We start from the raw sequence: 21,145 nt of genomic DNA, 5'->3' as shown, positions 1-21,145 counted from the left end.
CTGAACGTATGTTAATATTGAAAATAATTTAGCTAGAAAGTCTACTTGTGTCTCAACTGAATTACCTAATTTGTGCACAAAGGCAGGAAGAAAGAGATAAGAAATCCAAAGGATGAACTTGCTTAAATTACACTGCAAAAAGAAGAAATGATCACTAACTAGAGAAGGGATTTGATCTGTGTTTGAATCTGGCCTGTAGCCCCACCCCTAGATCCTGCCAACCATCTAGTTCAGGCAATTTTGGAGACCAATCCTAATTGCAAAATGTTATATAGAGTCTGTCTAATATATCTTCCTACATTACCTAAGTTCTTACACCCCAAGTCTGGATATCTGATTCTCACTGCCTCCCTTTTCATCATCCCCCTCTCCACCCTGCTCTCCCCAAAAAGGTTAGGCTTTGTTATTCATGGGGATTCTATTTGAGCCCAATATAAAAAAAGAGGTTTTAATAATAGCTGGATATATTCAGCCTCAGGGATTTTGATTTAGGTTCATCTATTAAAAAAAAACTTAGCAGTTATTTGGAAAATAAATCTTCATTGTAGCAGCAAAGGAGTTATATTTTTCCCTTAATGTTGGGAGCTAATGTTAGCAGTTCTATAAATTCATTTTAAAACATACAGGCTTCTATATGGATCTGATAAAGCAAAATAGTAGAATAAATCAGGGGTTTTTAACCACTTTAACAGATTACTGTGTACTCTGTGAACCAAGTAGTTGCTTAGCAACATAATCCAACCTGGAGGATCCAGTGAATAATGTCAGTGTGATTAACACTAAATAAACCAAGTGGTTCCGAAACGGAAGAAAAAAGCAGTAGAACAGCCCAAGGTGAAAAGGGCATCATTCACCATGAGTTTCCTTAATTGCTCCAGTCTGATTCAACATGCTAATAAGTAATAAATAGTAATGATAGTTATTGTAGTTTACTATCACCACTGTTACCAAATCACAGTGCTTTAGACAGAAATGGTTATTTATTCAGGATGTAATTCTTATATGGTTCTGTTTCATTAAATGTTTTGATGTTTTTTATGTTAGCAGTGGCCCTTATTCTGTGTGGTGGTGCTAAGTGCCTTCAACTTGCATTGAAAACAATGGGAGTCAAAAGTACTTAGGCAGCTTGCAGGACTGAGCCCTGAAGCGAGTAAAAAACAGTAGTGTGTTGGTATGATTTTTTGTAAATGAACTTGCTATTATAAATGTTTTCTTACCTGTCTCAATTTTTTATAATATTTACCTAGAGAAGTGACATAATTATATCACAGCCAGGTAAGGCAGAGTTAAATTCAGTAGCGAGTTATGCATAGTAAATATCAGTGCATTTGGTTATAAGGTGACTGCAGCTTTAACTCAACACCATCATCTTCTTGTGACTATTCTAAACATACAAACCACCAGTGATTTTTTTTTCGGTTACTATTGTGTCCATTAGTTTCAGTTCATCTCATTAATTGTCTGTCAGCCAGTTTCACAGGATCTCTTGCTTTTGTATGTTGTTTTGCATGTCTTAGTCATTCCATTTTGTCATTTTTATTTGCTCCCATGACTGCTGTTAACAGAAGAGTGTCATGCTGAAGTGCTGTGAAGTAAGTGACAACAAAAAGCATAGAGTATTCTATGTTGTTCCTTCTCTTTTTCTTTAATTTTCACTCATTTGGTATCACATTTTTAGTGTTAACTTTGTTCCTAACTGCAGTTGGGATTAGTTTATCCTAATCCAGAAATGGTAGCCATTCTAAAACCATTGATTTACAGAACTGGATCTGATTTCAAACTGAGATTAAAGCCACCTTTTTCATGGAGAAAGATTTCAGGAAAGATTCTTAAATTGGTTCCTAAATCCATATTTAGGTGCCTAAATAAGTGGCCTGATTTTCAAATATGTGCTGTGCTCAGAGCTTTGCTGTTGTGTTTGTGGGGGTTTTATGTGTTGTTTACATACTATTATTCTATTGGATAAAGCTCTCTTTTTTCCCCCCTTCACTAGTGGGTGACTTCTTTATGTTTGCAAAATGAGTTAACTACCAATGTTTCTGCAATATTTTAATTCACAAAATTTGTCAGATCATACAGAGTTTCTCCAAAGCAATCATTCACCTGGGACAGCGCAGGACAGTTCAACAGCAAAACCCACTCACTACATTGATCCCAGATGATGATTCAACTAGCTTTTTCACACGCAGCCACATAGCCTCATAGTATCCTCTTGCTTTGCTTTACCATTTTCACATGAGTCTGCTTCATTATTGAACCAACTGAATAAACTCCAGTAATAAATGAGTTATTTGGCCACAGATCAGTTTTGTTCATACTTTGACAAAATGAAGTTGCGTCTTATTTTGCTCCCACTGAAACCATATCCCCTGAACAGAGACTTCCCTTCACAGACCATTTCCCAATCCTTCCTAGCTAACACTGAACTAACTACTCAGCAAAATACTCTGTGCCCCACCAACCCGCACACTGTCCCTTATCTTCACCAGCCCCAGGACCAGGATTCGTGATCCTGCCTCACTTCCTTCCTCCCATAAACCACCTCATAATGGGACCCAAGGGCCTCTTCTGATCGCGCTAGCAAACAGATTCTGGCAAATAGCTTTTCAGTTTGTCTATTGTGCTGAACTGAAGTAAAATACAAACATTTGTGATTAAAGAAAATTTTTGTTTCCACAAGTTAGGGCTTGAATAACCTTATTTCGTACTGTATTGCTATTTATATATTATTGGCTCTTTCTTTCGCTAAGACTTTTTTTTCCTAAAAGAAGGTGGAAGAGCTTTGTCATAGACAGCAGACCTTTAGGCAAGTCACTATATAAAAATAACTCTGATGAGAGCATAATGCAGGGTTTTGTTGTTTTCCCCCTCTCCCCTTTCCCGCAAGGGAGCCATGGAATACACTGCAGCATGCTGTCAGCCACTGAATCTCTGTTAAATACACGCTTGTATTTTTAATTTTAAATCATGCAAATATGATTCAGAATTAGCTAGTAAGATTTCTTGTTTGCAAGCCACATGGACTGTTTTTTCACTTGAGAAATACACCATTGTGACACAGTACTTTATATATTATGATGTCATATGAGACAGTGTAATATGCATTGCAACAAGTGCAATCACACACAAGTGAATGTCTACACCAAAAGAAAAGGAGTACTTGTGGCACCTTAGAGACTAACCAATTTATTTGAGCATAAGATTGCATCCGATGAAGTGAGCTGTAGCTCACGAAATCTTATGCTCAAATAAATTGGTTAGTCTCTAAGGTGCCACAAGTACTCCTTTTCTTTTTGCGAATACAGACTAACACGGCTGTTACTCTGAAACCTACACCAAAATATTATCATTTGCTGATTCTTAACAGGGATAGATTTATTTAAAATAATCATCATGTTCTTTACCTTTTCAAGTATGCAAATAAGGGAGGGAAAGAGTTCAGTCTGTAATTTATAAAGAAATTTGGTTTTAGGCAGGAGAACATTCATATCCCTACTATAATATGATCAAACACTCACACCTTTATGTTCACCAACTAGAATATATGAATCCATTGGCTACCGTTTGCTGACCTTCCTGTCTTAACGATGAGCCACACAACAGTAGAGAACCAATATGTAGTCTTTCGTATATAGCTTTTTAAAAAACAGAAATGAAAGGAAAGAAAATTAATTCAAAGAGTCTAGAATAGTATAGTTGCCATAGAAAAGGAATAACAAACCATCGGCAGAATGGGAGTTACTCAATTTTTTTCTTACACAAATGTACGATGGTCTCATGTTATGACACTGAGTATGCTGAAGAAGCTATATAGATTTCTGTATAGCACATGTTTTAATGCAATGATTGGCATGGCATGTAAGGACAGCCAAAGGAGGCTTGTGTGATTTAAGGCACAGGACTAGGAATGAGGAAAGGAGGAGAGTTCTATTTTTGCTGTGCCACAGACTTCTTATGTGACCTTGGTTGAGTCACAGAACTTCTGTGTCTATTGTCCCATCCGTACAATGATGTTAACAGCTACCTCAGAGGAGGCTTGCAATTGTAAAGTTAAATTCATTAATGTTAGTGGGGTGTTCTGGGTTTCTTGGAATGAAGGTGCTATAAAAGTGTAAATGTTATCATTACAGTATGTTTGTTTGAGATAGAGCTGCTAATGTCTTTCATTAATCAACTAAAACAGATTTGTCCCATCTATCAGACAGTGCCATAGAAATAGTATAAATATTTATGATAAGAACATACTGCATAATGCAGTTTAGATGTAAAAGGTACAATAATGATTTTCTGAACAAATATATACTTGGAGTCCATTACAGCAGTAATTTATGTGCAGTGACTGTACGTTTTGAAGTGGAAGATGGAGGTGGAACCCAATGTTGTCAGTTATATCACTGCTATGCAACAGGAAAATATCAGTGCCTAGCACAATGGGGACCCTTGGCACCACTGTGATGCACATGGATTAATAATCAAACTGTGTTGGTTTTTTTTATAATAGTATAGGAAAGTTAAATCAAAGACACACAGTAGGTGGAGGCATATGGAGAGGTTTTCACATGCTAGTGGATTAGGCCGTTTATATAAATCATGGCCATAGAGTGCAATCCTTCTTTTTCATAGCAAAACTACCATAGTCTTCAAATGGTGTCTAGCCTTATTGAGGAATTTGAGTGTGGCCACTTAATTCTAAGTTAAAATTAGTAAAGTTATTTACTTCTCTTGGTTCACTGATTTCTTTCCTACTATATACGTCTTACAATCTGCTAGTGCTGTTTGTTTGGGCTCAATGCTGCAAGGTGCTGAGAGCCATTAGGATACAAGAAACTCACAAGAAGGTACTGAAAACCTTGCAGATTTTTACCTTTCTTGGTCAAATTACAATACTGTGCAATAATAGCTAAATTCTGAAACTATGGCTCCTAATATACTTTTGGAGTAACTAAAGGACTGACCCTGCAAGCCTTAAAAGATTTTGCCTGTTCCCTTTGAACCTGTGAAATGGTTTGTGTGAAATTAGTACTGCTTGTGTGCATACAAATTACTCAAAAAATAAGGCTTTGCAGGATCAGGCCCTGCTAAGAATTGATATGTTGTGTTACTCTGAGCTTTTCAGATAAATCTGATTTATCTGACCTTTAGCTGTCATCACAGTGAATATAATTGAAATAGTGTATACTGCTAGTACAGGTGTTTTGTATTTGAACCTCTATATGAACTATTGGCTCAAAATTAATATGCCTGTAGAATACCAGTTGATGAAATAGTCAGATTAAATTTAACCATTTTCATGGTAGCCAGATTGTATAACTTTGGAACTGCATCACTTAACACGTCATTTAAACCATTTTCCAGGGCACAAATAGACATCCCCGCATTGTTCACAAAAAAGTAGGCAGGCCATATTTTTATTATACACTTGCTGTTCAAGTGACTGAGCTGTCAAAACTCTGAGCACCCTCAATTCTCCTTCTAGTCAAAGGGAGTTGAAGGCACCTAGCATCTTACAAAATTTGACCCACAGTAACTGGAGCTGTGCCAAATAAATTAAAACTGAAAACCTATTTTATTTGTCATTTTAAGAAAAAGGAAAACAGATTCTTAGATTTTTAAGGCCTGAGATGTCCACCTTGATCATCTAATTATAACTGGAAAGTTTTTCATCATGAGGAACAGATAGTCATTTGCCATGGGGAAAAAAAATCTGATTAGGGAAACCGGAAGTGGCAACATTGTGGGAGGAAAGAAGAACTGACTATTAAAACATAAATTTGGTTTGCTGTTGGTTGATTGGTACTCTCGTCACACTTATAATGGGTTGCCTGTTTGTTGTCAAAAAATATTGGAAGCAAATTTTCCAAAAAACAGTGACTGGATGGCCCAAGGTATTTGTAAAGGGATAAAGAGCTTTTAACCGGTAGGTAGGTAGGTAGTTCAAATGCTGCCCAGGTCAGTAGTTTTCATAAACATAAACAAAAGTCATAATCTCCACCAAAAGATTGGTAATGCCAATCCCCTGTACCCATATCCATATAAATTATTGGCACCTTCACTAGGCAATGTCAGCAAAGGCTTTAGTGGACACTTAAAGACTAAACTAAGAGGTGGTCTCTGCAGGGATCATTTGAAGAGATTCAGGAAACTTTTTATATAAATGAGTAGGAATCAAAATAGGCACTAAAATTAACTCGTCATTTGATATTTTTAAGTTCAAAGCTAAAGTAAATAACATGCTTCAAGTAAGTTTCAAATTCATGTTTAAACTCTGCATTTTTTTAGCTACCCTATTTCACTGTGTGAGATTTAAATCCTGACTTAGTCAGAGAGGGGACCAAACCAAAACCAACCACTCCTAGTATTTGAGGGGTGTTCATATTCAGAGCTAAACTTCATGCCCTAGTTACATATCTAGAACTCATACCCGAAGAGTCCTTGTGTTTGTAACATTAAGTTTCTCATTTAATTTTGTATTACTTTATAGAGACCATCGAGAGGGCAGAAAATGTAAATTTATCATGTTCTCTGGACTTTTTTGAACGTCTCATAGGCAAGATTTTAATTTATAATGATGATATGGCTTACCATTGATCATAGAGAGTTGGGTTTGTTTTGTGGGAAAGAACTGTGGAAACTTCTTGGTGCTTGTGCCTTAACCTGACCTTGTTACAAAAAGTACATTCATGTGTGAGATCTGTCCAAAAAAAAAAAAAAACAACCTTCATTTTTGTTACTCCAAAGCCACTTTTTTCTCTTGTTGGTAAGGAAAATCCTTCCTTCAGTTGCTGACTTTTCTGGATGTTTTCTGTTTTTAATTTCAGGAGCACAGAAGTAATGAGCACTGTCTCAGGTACACGAAGTACAACCATCACTTTTACAGTCCGGCCTGGACCCAGCCAGCCCATCACATTGCAGAGCAGGTCCCCAGACTATGACAGTAGGACATCAGGAGTGAGACATGCTCCAAGCCCTGTGGTTTCACCAACAGAGATTAACAAAGACATCATGCCTGCTCCTCTGACACCTGCTGCTTCAGCTTCATCTCCTTCTCCAACTCTCTCTGATGTATTTAGCCTACCCAGCCAGCCTCCTTCTGGGGACTTATTTGGCTTGAACACAGGTCGCAGCAGGTCTCCTTCTCCCTCAATATTGCAACAGCCAATCTCAAATAAGCCTTTTACAACTAAGCCTGTCCACCTGTGGACTAAACCAGATGTGGCAGATTGGTTGGAAAGTCTAAACTTAGGTGAACATAAAGAGACCTTCATGGACAATGAAATAGATGGCACCCATTTACCAAACCTTCAGAAGGAAGACTTGATAGACCTTGGAGTGACTAGAGTTGGGCACAGAATGAATATAGAAAGAGCTTTGAAACAGCTACTGGACAGATAAAAATGGCTACTCTTGCCTCTCAAACTTCTGTTATAAATAGAGATGGGCTGGTACTGAAATACGCAAAATGTCTTGGCTGTCTGTGAGTGCCAGCAAAAGAAGAAAAGGTTTAATTTAGCTGCTGGTACTCAGTAATGCAGACTGTATGTTTAGTGCCCAAGCTTAAACCCAAGTAAATGAAATTAATGGGGCTATTTTATTTCAAAGGTCGGGGTGGGGAGGTGTGGGGTGGAGATAGAGACAAAAGATAATTGTTAACTTTGAAATATTACCTATCCATTTATGATGCCCTTCAGCTGGACCCAGAACATGTATGTTTTTTCTTTTGGTTTAAAACCACAAGCATTTCATTTTTGAGCAGAAAACACCTTATTTTATATACACCGCTCCCCTGCCATCCAGGGTAATCTGTTCTTGACACTCTTGTCATGGAATCTCAACTTTTTTCCCCTTTTTGGCTTTTTTAAATAGATCCTCACATGCTTAACTTCTTTTTACCCGTTTTTAATCAATAAATAGTAGAAGCATTACTTCACCCCCTCTTTCACAATGTCATTTTGATCCAGTGTAGATCTTTGGTTTGTTGGCAGTGAAGCTGATAGTGCTGTTGGAGACTCTTGTTCAAAGGTAACTGTTCTGCTTTACTTAGGTATTTCTTTATTTCTGCGTTTATATTTAGCACAGTTCCAAGGTAGCAGAACAGGTTTTAAACATGGTGTACTGATGTGATAAGTAGAATGTGGAAACTATGTATAGACTGGAAGAGCATTCTCTGAGATACAAAGAAATGAAGCTAGTTTGAACCAGACACCCCCATTTGGCAGCCAGATAAACTGCTAATGAGGCCTAACATTGACTATCTGAGCAGATTAAAATGTGGTTGTGATGAGTGTTAGCTATACTGTGTCCATGTGCATCTTTAGACTTTTATAGTCAGATTTTTCAAACATGCTGAGCCCCCACAGATCCTGCTTAATTCATTGAGTTGCAAGTGCTCAACAACTCTGAAAAACTGGGATAGAAGACAGGATATTGCTTCCATGGAAGTTTGTGGGAATGTTGCCACTGACTTAACTGGGAGCAGGATAAGGCCTGTCAGTAGAAATAAAAATGTTTCAGCAGGTGATCATCTACAGTTTAAAAAAATATTTAAAGGGTAAATGTTAACAAGGGAGGGGACATGTGGTGTCCTAGAATGCAAGTGTTCCAAAAGGCCAGGAAAACAGAGAGGTCCAGATTTATTGACTTGGTTCCTCATTTCCATTTCCTGGCTAGTCTGGGTTGGGCTGTTGGCAGAGGAAGCATAGTCAATGCCTAAGCAGGAGCAGAAAGCTTCCCATCACTCTCTAGTGACTTCTTTACTGTAATCAGAAATTATTAGTGGCAGGGTCCAAAGAGTGATCCATCAAGCCCTGATCAGCATTACAGACAATTGGCCTGACTTTGGAGTTGATCGTTGACTGGTTCTGCACTCTCTGTGTGTCCTGGGGATACACCATTTTGGCAGATTTGATTTTTTTTTTTTAAAGTTAACAATTTTCTCTATCTGACCCCTTTTATAATTAACACCTCTATTAATTTTTGTAAGAGTTTTGTGGGTCTTGCTTTCTGAACATTCAACCTGTTCAAGGTAGGCACAACATGTATGGACAGCCAGACTCTCAACCTACCATACCATCAGGTTCTCCCATCTTTTGGAAGGTTCCTGATTTTTTTTTTCCCTTGCTATGGTCCAGCCGATCTCTAATTATAATTTTTTTTTTCTTCTCACAATCAAGTGTCTAATTAGGTCTGCAACAGCCCTAGAACAAGTACATAAAGTTTAGCAATTTAAATACCTTTCTTTACTGCAAGTTTAAATAGTTGTACAGATAGTTTATAAGCACAATATTTTAAGAAAATAAGTGGCTGGTCTACTGGGCAGCCTTTGTGCCACTTCAGTGCTAGAATGTTAAAAACTTAAAAAAAAATACAAAAAAAAAATACAAAAAAAAAACACTTTTGTGGTTTAATACTATTTCTGTGGAATAATAAGTCTTGACCTTTTTAAATCAACCTCATTTGGATGCATCTGAACCAGCAGAGCTGTGTTATATTTTCTATTTTTCCTAGAACTTCTTCAAAGGAGGATGAATACTTCTTCAAAAGTGATTACACAATTAACAATGCATTAGCAAAGCAACTATTCAACCTCCTGCCCCCTTTATGGAACAACTCTTTTGACTTAACATCTGTTATTACACCCTTTGCAGGTCTATATTTGTATTTGAAAGTTCCAAGTAACCTTGTAATAAAAATCAAATATTGAGGCATTTTACTTTCAAGAGTACTGAGTTTTTCCATAGTTACATGGCTATTGTTGCAGAGAATGACATTTTCATTCAGATATTCAATAATGGCACCTTAAGGCCATCAAATACTATAAAAAGTGTAAAAATGGTAATTCAGCCATCATTGTCTTCCATTTGGTGATATTACAGAATTCAGTAAATAAACCACTAATACCATGCTCCTTTTTGTTTCTTTGACTACAGTTGGTATTACCTCTATAATATGTGCCAGAAAATACATTAGATAATACGGTAGTAAAAGAAAATGTAGAAGATGACTTTTAAGCTGCTTTTTAATCACAATCTTATTGTTGAATTTAGGTTTAATGAGTGCTGACATACACAAGTAAATTACAGCTGATGGTAATCCCTTTCTTAAACAAGTGTTGTTTCTTGCTTATGTATCTTTTCAGGCACTTAAAGAATAGGTACAGTATAATTAGTAGAACAGAGATTAAAAACACTAAAGAGCTAATGAAATAGTTTATTTTTACATTGTGTCTTATGATCTAAAGGGTAACAGGGCCTGAAAGGATCTACTTTTACCAATAAAATACACCTCTGCCAAGATGAATTGGTCTCTAGCTCTGTTTGATGACTTTGCTACAGAAAGCAATAGTAACAGATATAAGTCCTAGTATTTTCATCAGTTTTGAAAATGTGGGGGTGGGGGAATGGCCCTATTATTTCACACTACTATGATAGTGGAGAAGAAAATGTTAGAGATCTATGAAACATGTTATGATATTCCAGGTTTTAGGATCAACTTTTGTTTATATACTGTAATTTAAATAAATTGCATTTACATGCCTAGTTTCTGTAATATTTGTGTATACAATACCAAAATCACACAAGATGTAAATTGTGTATAACTGCAGGCTCCTTTCCTTGAGTGTCTGGGAACATTTTAAGTTTCATTCATATATTATAAAATGACTAGATGTGACTGTTGATTTACAGAATTTACATATCACAAAAGCTAATTATTTGTGGTACTTAAGTTAATAAAAATAGTGATTTTCTGAGTTCTTAAACAAGCATTACCCAGTTGATCTGGCAATGATTGTGTGTAAGCCACAAATATTGATAATTTTTCCATTACATTTTTTCTTTTCTTTTCTAGATATTAATGTTTCTCAATATAGTTTGTGTAACAATTTGTGTTCACGTTATCTATGTTGCTGTAATTTTTGTGCTTTAATTCCTCTTATTTTGAATTGATTAAAAATCAAGCTCCTGTAACTTGCACTTTCCCCGATCCTTAATACTCTTGTATGGCAACCAAAATTCCTGTAAGAAATAAATATAATATTGCACTAAGGTTGTGGTTCTGATTGCAAACAGTGAAAGCTGTCTGAATTTTTGTTAAAAAGTTGCCAAACTTACAATCTAATGTAACGTTATTGAAACAGCAGAAAATGCTTTAACTGCATATAGCTAGAGAGAAAATGGGTTTATCAAATATTAGGGGGGGAAGTTTGCTTTGGTTTATCTTTTAGTTAAAGATTTTTAATGCTGAAACCAAATAGGTTTTGAATTTCAGATTTACATATAAGATTTGAAAAGTAAAGAATTTTGTTAAGTGATGGGTTTCAGAGTAGCAGCCGTGTTAGTCTGTATTCGCAAAAAGAAAAGGAGTACTAGTGGCACCTTAGAGACTAACCAATTTATTGGTTAACTAACCAATAAATTGGTTAGTCTCTAAGGTGCCACTAGTACTCCTTTTCTTTTTGCGTTAAGTGATGGAACTTTTTTTTTTTTTTTTGGCTTGGAAGTGATTTCAGCTGATCATTTTTCTGGACTTGAGGTCGGTCTTTATTTTGGTGTTATCAAATAAGTGTAGCTGATTATGCAAGACATTTGAATTGTTGGCCTACCTAGCAATCTGGTGAAATTCTAATGGTTTTTGTAGGAGAGAGCCGCATTACAAAGAGTGAAGAAAAAGCAGCAGCAGTCCTTATCCAGAGTCCAGACCTCTTGCGATAGACACTACCGCCAGACTTCATTAGTACTTTGGATAAGTTGGGCTCCACATTCTTCTTCTATCTTTAATTGTAACTTCAAGAATTTTTTTAGATATTGAAATAAATATTTTAACGGCAGTCATTCTGTTTTATATCTAATACTTCCTTTTTTTTCCTGGCATGATGATCTATTTCTTCTACTTTTTTTTTTATTTATTTCCTGTTTTCCTACATATTATTCGAATATCAACAGCTTTGTTTTATTTCAGGTATTTTAATAATTCACTTATACAGAATATCTTTGTATCTGTCGGTATACATGTCAGTAGATGATCAAATTAATCATAAAAAATAGTTGTGTAATACACAACTATAGCATGCTGTGGAACTGCTAATTCTATGTGGGAATCAAGGTGGTTATACAACCAGTTTTCTGAGAGCAGAATATTTAATAATTTATATTATTATCCAAATTATATTGGTGGTTTTTTTTCTCTTGTTCCTGTAACATGTTTCTGCATTTCACAGTCTTCACAGTTTTATGTCCAAGACCACAACAAAATACTGTCCAGTGCGACTAACCTGGAACAGTATGGTTATCGGAAATCCTAACTCAATGATGCTTCAAAACACACACAAAGGAAAACAAGTGTGTGCCTTGGATGTTTTGAATCTGATCTGCATAAAACCATGTTGTATTCAAATGATGTACTTAGAGGAAAGGAACATTTTTATCATCCATGTATTGTCGTAGCTGATAAAATAGTTAGAGTGCCTTGTTTTCTGAACTGAGAAGTCCCTATCAATGCACAACTAAAAATGGTTAAAAAAACTGAAATGTTAAGATCTAGATGATATTCTGGGGCCTTCTCTTGATCATGAGACTATATGACTTAATCACAGTCATTTAAATTAAACTAAATAAAATAAAGAAAATTGAAATCAGATTGTGTTTGTTAATTTCCATTAACAAATGTATTACTAGAACATACACTTAGAATGTAATTATTTAGTTGAGTGTACTGTATTTTGATTGCAAGGTAACAGATACAATAACTAGAACAAATAAGCTTTTGCTTTTAATTATGTTAATGTTTTATGCTGACATCTAGTGGTCTTTGAGGGCCATGGTCTCAGAGCTATATTTTTATATAGGCACAGAATGTTTTAAAACCTTTATTTATTTGGCTTTAAAATATAATTAATATACACATTCTTTCAACAGAAATTCATCAAAATGAATCTGACAACTGCATGTTAGGCCAACTACATAAGTCAAAGAATAAGGCTGAATTATTGTCAGATTTTTTCAGAAAATAAGCAGCGTTATAAGGAATTGCAACATGTGTTTTTCAGATTGCATCTCTGTACTGCCCCTTCAACTTTAGTAGGCATGTTTTTGTTAGGGTGACAAAAGATGAAAATAGATTTTGCCTACCGCACTGAAAATCTTGAACCACTAAAAAAGTTTCATTAAAATGTTAAAGATAAGCCAGAATTTTCAAATCCAGATGGCAAATGCCCTAAAGTTCAGGGTGCTTTGAGTGGGGGAGCTAGTTCAGTAGATCGTAATGGCTGGTGGTCATTTCCCAAAATGTGGATACAGAACTGTGGTTGGATTTTTTTAACCCACAGTGTATGCAGGCCTAACTCTAAAAAGCGTGAGTATGGATTTCTAACTTGAAGTTTCCTGGTTAGGTTTAGAAGTTAATGTGCGAGTTGGAGAACAGCACTATATTTATTAAAATGTACTGGCATAAATGCTCAGCCTACTATACTCCTTTTACCCTCCGAGATTCTACAACAGCCACTGTAGAGAAATCTCAAGCTGAACTTAATAACATTAGTATTTTAAAGAACTAGTTTTTCCACTCACGCCTTTCCATAACCTTAAATTGTGTCTATTTTAAACTTCCTTATATAAGAACTGAGGTGAGATGTTGGATATCTGCCAGATCTCAGGCTTCAGTTAATTCTCTTCCCCTTGAACAAACTTCTGAAAACTTTTTTTTTTCCACTGAGATGCGTATGTATGTTCTCTTTTAAGGATGAGCCTGAAGAAAATTATAGGCTTGGTGTGACCACATTATGGCTATTTTTAAATTAATATTGATCATGTAAATAGATTCATGACAAGTCAAGGTAGCAGTCTCAGATCCATCACCAGAAGGTTAGAGAACTGATGAACTTTTCTCACATGAGCTGGGTGAGGGGAGTTGACTTCCAGATGCAAAGGAGACTAGTATAGAATTAGAAATTGTGCTGCTTTGCTGTTGCCAGTTTATCAGAACACCTCAAAATAATTTTAATCAGATTTCTAAATAGACAAACTAGAGATATATATTTAAATGCATCTTGCTAAAATAATACTTTCTTACCATTACTCCGGTAAGGCCACATCTCCTATCCACTATCCATTTTGTTACAACAATGTAATCAACTACCTTTCCTCTATGCAGGGAGGGGTGGAATCACTGAGTATAAGCAACATTCCAAAACTATTGCCTCTTCTCTTTCATTCAAATGTAATACTTTACCAACACAATAATACTTTCCTCTGAGAAGCTCTAACCACTCTAGAAATGTTGGTAAGTGTTCGCTGCAGGTGCAGAGATTGAAGCACAGAAAGGTGAAGTGTTTTGCGGATGATACCAAGCTGAGGGGGGAAGGGGGGCAAATGCTTTAGAGAATAGGATTAAAATTCAAAATGAGCTGGACTAATGGTATAAAGTAAATAGGATAAAATTCCATAGGGACAAATGCAAGGTACTTCACTTGGGAAGGAACAATCAGCTGCATGCATACAAAATGGGAAATGACTGCCTAGGAAGGAGTACTGCAGAAAGAGATCTGGGGGATCACAAGCTAAATATGAGTCAACACTATTGCAAAAAAAGAAACCTCATCCTGAGCTGTATTACCAGGAGTGTTGTAAGCAAGACGTGAGAAGTAATTCTTCCACTCTATTCCTTGCTGATTAGGCCCCAACTGGAGTGTTGTGTCCAGTTCTGGGTGCCACATTTCAGGAAAGATGTGGAGAAAGTTCAGAGAAAAGCAACAAAAATGATTAAAGGTCTAGAAAACGTGACGTATGAGGGAAGACTGAAATAAATTTGTTTAGTCTGGAAGACAGGTGGTACTCTGAACCTCAAAGCAAATCCCCATATTCATCCCTGTTGTATGATTATATTTATTACAAAGCATGCCATGTAAGATATATGAAAGTCATGATCTACTGAAACCCATTGTTCCATCCAAATATGTATACCGTTAGTAGGCATGAAGTTGAGATTTTGCTGCATGGCTGTTACTGAAGTATGTTGCAAGTTTGAGAAGCTCAACTGCTAATTCCCCAGTGACAACAAGGGTGGTGCTCCACACCCATTATTCGGCTGAGGAGTTGTTAGCAAGGGATTTACAATTCTGTAAGATACACACTACATAATGGGGGATTGCTCAACCCTGTGACTCAGCAAAGCCCACCAGGAACATCTCTGGGCTAATGTTTTCCAGGCACGTGGATTGAGGATATAAAATAGACAGTGGCATCATGCTTTTGCCTTTCTCCTCTCCCATCTATGCTGGAAGCAACATGAACACAGGGAAGATAATACAACAGGCTTACCCTTATAAGCCTAGGATCAGTCTCCTCAGTTGAAGTTTTTAAGAACTGTAACATTGGGTGAGGTGAGAAAACTGCTTGATCCCAATACTGCCTACTGTAATAAGATTTAGACTGTATGCTTACCTTTTATTTTTTTGGTAACTATCTCTGACCTTTCGTGCCTACCATTTATAATCACTTTAAAACAGATTTATTAACTACAGAAAGATTTTATTTCACCTAAAACAATGTTTTGGTTGAAGTGCTTGGAAAATCTCAGCTCAGTTTATAAGCTCAACACAGGGAGGGGTTGAAAGGTAATAAACTTATGTGGCTACTGCTCAGGCTTCTGACCAGGGCAAGATATTACAGTTCTGAGATGCAAGGCTCGGGAACTGCGGGGGGGGGAATTGCCTGGTGCCTTTCTGTGCGATTCATGAGTGGCTCAGGGAGTATTCATACAATCCAGATGTGTGACGGGGGCTCCATATGCTATTGGGCTGGGTGATAACTGTGCCTGGAAGAGTTTGATGCTTGTCACTATCAAAGCATTGTAAGAGACCGCCCAGGCTGGAGAGTTAATGGGACACAGCAGTACCCTGCTCTCCGCTTGCTTGCTTGCCAGGGATCCTGTCACAGGACACAATAATTTTCAAGTACATAAAAGTTTGTTTCAAGGAGGAGTGAGAAAAACAGTTCTTGTTAACCTCTGCAACTAGGACAAGAAGCAATGGGCTTAAATTGCAGCAAGGGCAGTTTAGCTTGGACATTGGGAAAAACTTCCTGTCAGGGTGGCAAGCACTAGCATAAATTGCCTAGAGAGGTTGTAGACTTAAGAGCAGGTTCAGCAAACACCAGTCAGGGATGATCTAGGTAATACTTAGTCCTGCCATGAGTCAGGGACTGGAATAGATGACCTTTCAAGGTCCCTTCCAATCCTATGATTTTATGATGATGAGCAATGCACTTTCAGAGCTAGACACATGGACAATAACCTTTCTAGTGCATCATCTCTGGACTTAGACAGTTTCTTACATTGCTACACTATTATGGAGAGGAATTAGGAAACCTTTAAAGTGTCATCAAGACCATCTGTAAAATATTTTTGCCATGAACCTTTTACAACTTCAAAGTGAAGAGACAACTGCTGAAACATAAGTAAGTTGTAATATTACAAATAGAATAGCAATTTATGTGCTGTCCGGTAGCCTGATAACCTAGATGCACAAGTATACCCATGACTTCAAAAAAGCGAAAGTGTTATTTGTTCCCTTAGTCACTAAATTAGATGAGGAAAATCTAAATCCAGGATTTTTTTTTTTAATTTCTCTCTGTCTTCTGTGGTGTTTGCTGAAGAATATATCTAGTATTTCTTACCAAATAAGGGCTGGAGTCATTAGGGGAATTTAGGTGCTTAACTGAACCTTTAGGCACCTAACTACACCATTTAGCTACCACTCATCACAGAAACCCCAGCTCAGTTGCTGCCTTCTGACATTGTTGATGCCTACATTCATACTGGTAAAGTGCCTGAATTTCTGCTGTGGACATGCACCATTGAGCAGCCCAGCACCCTATGTGATGCCTCAGCTCTGGTGCCATTCACCATATGAAGAAAAGGAGTAGTGGTGGCACCATAGAGACTAACATTTATTTGAGCATAAGCTTTTGTGAGCTACTTCATCACTTTTGTGAGCATCACTTCATCAAATGCATTCAGTGGAAAATACAATGGGGAGATTTATATACACAGAGAACATGAAACAATGGGTGTTACCATACACACTGTAACCAGAGAGATCATTTAAGGTGAGCTAGTACCAGCAGGAGAGAAAAAAAAAAAAACCTTTTGTGGTGATAATCAAGGTGGGCCATTTCCAGCATTTGACAAGAACATCTGAGGAACAGTGTGGGGAGGGAAGGGATTCGTTCTTGTCAACTGCTGGAAATGGCCCACCTTGACTGTCACTACAAAAGGTTTATTTCCTCCTCCTCCTCCTCCTCCTCCTCCCCCCCCCTTGCTAGTAATAGCTCACCTTAAGTGATCACTCTCTTGTTATAGTGTGTGTGGTAACACTCATTGTTTCATGTTCTCTGTGTATATAAATCTCCCCACTGTATTTTCCACTGAATGCATCTGATGAAGTGAGCTGTAGCTCACAAAAGCTTATGCTCAAATTGGTTAGTCTCTAAGGTGCCACAAGTACTCCTTTTCTTTTTGCGGATACAGACCAACACAGCTGCTACTCTGAAACCTGTCATTATTCACAGTATGGTTTTCCTTACCTATCTTGCCTGCAGGACCTGCTCTGGTAGACACACCCTGAGGCTGCCTTAAACACATCTATCAGAATGGCCCTTATGCAAAACCGAGGAGGGTGGTGGTGGGGCCCTTGCTGCCCTTCTTGTCTGCTCGGCCAGTGGTTAGAGCACTCCCCCAGGATGTGGGAAATTCAAGTTCAAAGCCCCAACTGGGCACTGCTGCCTTTTTTTTAAAAAAAAGGAAAACTGACAGGGAGTGGGTTCGTGGCTGTGAATCCTGAGGAGGGAGAGGTGCCTCTATCCAGCCCAGAGTTAGGCACCAAACTCCTTTCAGGGGTAGGATTTAGGGCCCCGCCCCTCACCATTTCCTATTGGCTACTTTAGGAGGTTCCCCATTCAGCTTTCTGGCTGTTGTAGATCCCATCCTCTTCCCCCTGTGTAGTACACGGATTTTGGCTCCTAACTCAGGGCTGTCGATTCAATTAGGCAGTAGGTTGCCTAAAGATTAGGTGTTAAAACGCTGAGTCCTATGGGCCCTTTATGGAGATAGCGCTCAATGCCTAAAACAGATGAAGCTGTAGTTTATCCAGATAGAGAGCGAGTTTGTTAGTACTTTGTCTTCTTTAGCCTATGAAGATAATGTTGCATTCAGAAGATGCACTTTGGAGTGTCATCCGTCCGTCCCCGCCCCAAGTGTGCCCCTTGAGCACCCTAGTGGTGACTTCCTCTCTTGCTTGAGGAGGCCATATCACAGTCCACAGAACAGAACACAGCAAAGGACACTTCCATGCACAAGCTGAAACCAGAACTCAAAATAAACCTCTGTGGAACAGGAACCGCAGGATGGATCTAAGCCATAGAGTTTGAGGTAAGACCCTAGCAGTTATGAGTCAAGAGCATTATAAGCTGGGGCCCACATAGTTTGAGATTTCACAGCTGCACAGTTTGCCCTAGAATCCACCCTTGGCTGAAGAACTATGCTTCAGCATCCAAGATTTCATTTTACAAAAGGTTTTTGCTTGCTTGTGGTTGTGAAGAAAATCTTGAAAACCTCAAATCAGTGTAAACCGATGCACTGATATTGTGCCTGAAACCACACCTGTGGAGGGTTTGGACTGCCTTATTGGGGTATTAACTCAAACGTAAAATGTGTCAGTGTAAATAGCAAGTATTAACTATAGCACTGCTGCTCATTTTAACACCTGAACCCAAAACTAGTGCTTTGCTTTCCTGGGTAGTAGAGGAGAGGTGGGGCTTTTGACAATCTCCCAGAGCTTCCAACTCTATTTTGACAACTTCTGTTGAAGTTATGGGTTGCCAAAACTACATTGCAAACTGAAGTTAACAAAATTAATGGACTGTAATAGGAAAATAAAAGGGCCCTGTTTTGTTTATATTGCTCACTTTTATACTTAAATACCTCAATTTTAAACATTTAAAGGAAATGGACAATTTTCAGCATACTTCAGAATCCAGGGGCTTTACCACAAAATGTACAACCCTCAAAGTATGCAGGGCCTTAACTACAGTAAGTCTACCATAGGCAATAGATTTCACCTGTGAGACCAAGAAATAGCAATCATAAGGTTAGAGGTGTGAGGCCATCACAGCAAATTTCCTTTTAGCCCTAAGGACTAGGTCTATAAATCAGATCCCTTTGTAAACTAAGTACTCAAGTTAAATCCTCCTGAAGTACTCAGATTTTCAAGAATTGCACTGTCATTACATAATGCACAATATATTGTGTATACAGCATGTGTTCTGACATAAGTAACTTTAACAATAGCTAAACATCAATGTGTGTATTTGACGCAAAGTTTGAGAGATGTATTAAAGAGTATGCAGTGTTTAAGTAAATGCCAATAGCTTGGACATTTATAACAATGACTGTACTGTTTAAGGGTTACTTGCATTCATTGTGTGAACTGTGCTTTTTTTTTTTTTTCTTGAACAGGCCGTGTCCCTCTTGAACTAGTATTTCAAGAGTTGTTATTGCATACATAGTGGCCTGGGTTTAATAAATGAGAGCATGCTTAGAAAAACAAACTACCACCAATGTGATTAAGCTGTGAACAAAAGTGTGTTCTACCAAACATTTACAGACCTCTGGGAATAAAGAGGGTTCTTAGAAACTGTCAGCAATAAATTATTCCCTGAGCTTCACTGAGAGCAGCAGACACATCTCTGCTATGACATGTGCTGGCCAACAAAAATCACAGCCCATAACATTAACTACTGTGTCACATGTTACAACAACTATATATGGGAGGATATACTCCATGCAGAGTTATCTGCTGTAACAAAGAAGTGTCTATACCTTGTCACTAATGTAAAATACAAAAGGGGAATGTTTGTGCACATGGCTTGGAGCAGCCTCATTCTAGAGACACATAGGCAAGAAGTATTGAATATAATTTCTGCCATACAAAGGGTTATGTATATTTAATCACCTAAATTTCATGGTTTGCATGCTCTATAGCCAACAATAGTTTGGAATCAATGCTTTGAATGTTTATTATATATAAAATTTGGCCATCCATTCTACCTGCATTCAGCAATAAGAGGTTGATTCAACTCAAGAACTATTACCAATGGTAAAAACACTACATAAAGTCCACAGGCTTTCTTCAACAGCAAGGCTACCCTTTGGCTATATGAAGTTTGCTTGCATTTAGCCCAGATATTCTAGAGCATAAGATGCTCCATATAGAGTCATGGAAAAAGCTACAGCTGCAACTTTATCTAACCAAATTAATGGAGGACAGTCATGCAGCTCCTTCCCGAAGAAACTACCCAAGAAGAGTCCACTATAGTTTCCAAACACCAATCCTTAAGAGAAGGGTCCTGTAAAATTAACCCAGGGATCAGCACCACCCTTGCCCTAGTGCCTTTTTCTCATGCAAGAGATGAGGTTTAAAGAAAGGGTACGTCTTTCTGTACCAAACATTTATGCCTGCAATACATAGCAAGGACCCAGTCTGATGGTATACGGCCAATGCCTGGTACTTCGGTGACAATCTCTCCCCCCTGCCCCACCTAAATTAACTTTAACTGGACACCTTCCATAGTGCTAACAACTATCAATACACTACTTGCCCCTAATCTCCCATCCTCTCTGAGAAAGGGAAAAAAAACAACCCCCAAAGGAAATATATTGTGGGGCAGAGACTAACGGGTGACAATGGTGACCCATGTCTTGCAGGAGCAATGTAAGCTGCATCAGCTCTTATAACAGTCTGGCTCCTGGGCTAGTGAAGTACCTTGTGGCCCCTGAGTGGACCAGTCAAGCTTTGGTGGTGAGAAGGGTGGCAACTAAGGGCCTCTCCCTGAGGTCTGCCCCCAGCCTTGCCCATGGATGAGGCTATCAAGAAGGGATTATTGCTGTTCCAGTGCTAACCAGGAATCTAGATTTTGTGAGTCTAGCCAAACCTCCCTACCCCACAGCAAGCAGTGGGGTGGAGGGTTGAGAATATTAGCCAAGCCTTACAGAAACCATAAATTCCACACTATCCTAGTAGCTTCACTATTATCTTCCATTATAAGAGCCCAATCATTCCATATTCCACATCATAATCTCTCTCGTACACATACAT

General features: G+C 37.9%; 1 protein-coding gene across 7 annotated transcripts in view; it reads left to right on the top strand.

Moving 5' to 3' along the window:
- Positions 1–11,204, top strand: part of SHANK2 (SH3 and multiple ankyrin repeat domains 2) — a 613,170-nt gene extending 601,966 nt beyond the window's left edge. For all 7 annotated transcript variants that reach the window (XM_073347891.2, XM_073347893.2, XM_073347892.2 and 4 more), the window contains one exon: positions 6,819–11,204. In XM_073347891.2, coding sequence (XP_073203992.1) covers positions 6,819–7,392 — 574 coding nt within the window. In that variant the 3' untranslated portion in view covers positions 7,393–11,204. The remainder of the gene's footprint in view (positions 1–6,818) is intronic.
- Positions 11,205–21,145: the final 9,941 nt, after the last annotated feature.

Source organism: Lepidochelys kempii, chromosome 6 (genome assembly GCF_965140285.1).
Source record: "Lepidochelys kempii isolate rLepKem1 chromosome 6, rLepKem1.hap1, whole genome shotgun sequence".
Lineage (NCBI taxonomy): Eukaryota > Metazoa > Chordata > Testudines > Cheloniidae > Lepidochelys > Lepidochelys kempii.
Note: the sequence above shows the minus strand (reverse complement) of the source record. Positions and strands in the feature narration are given on the sequence as shown.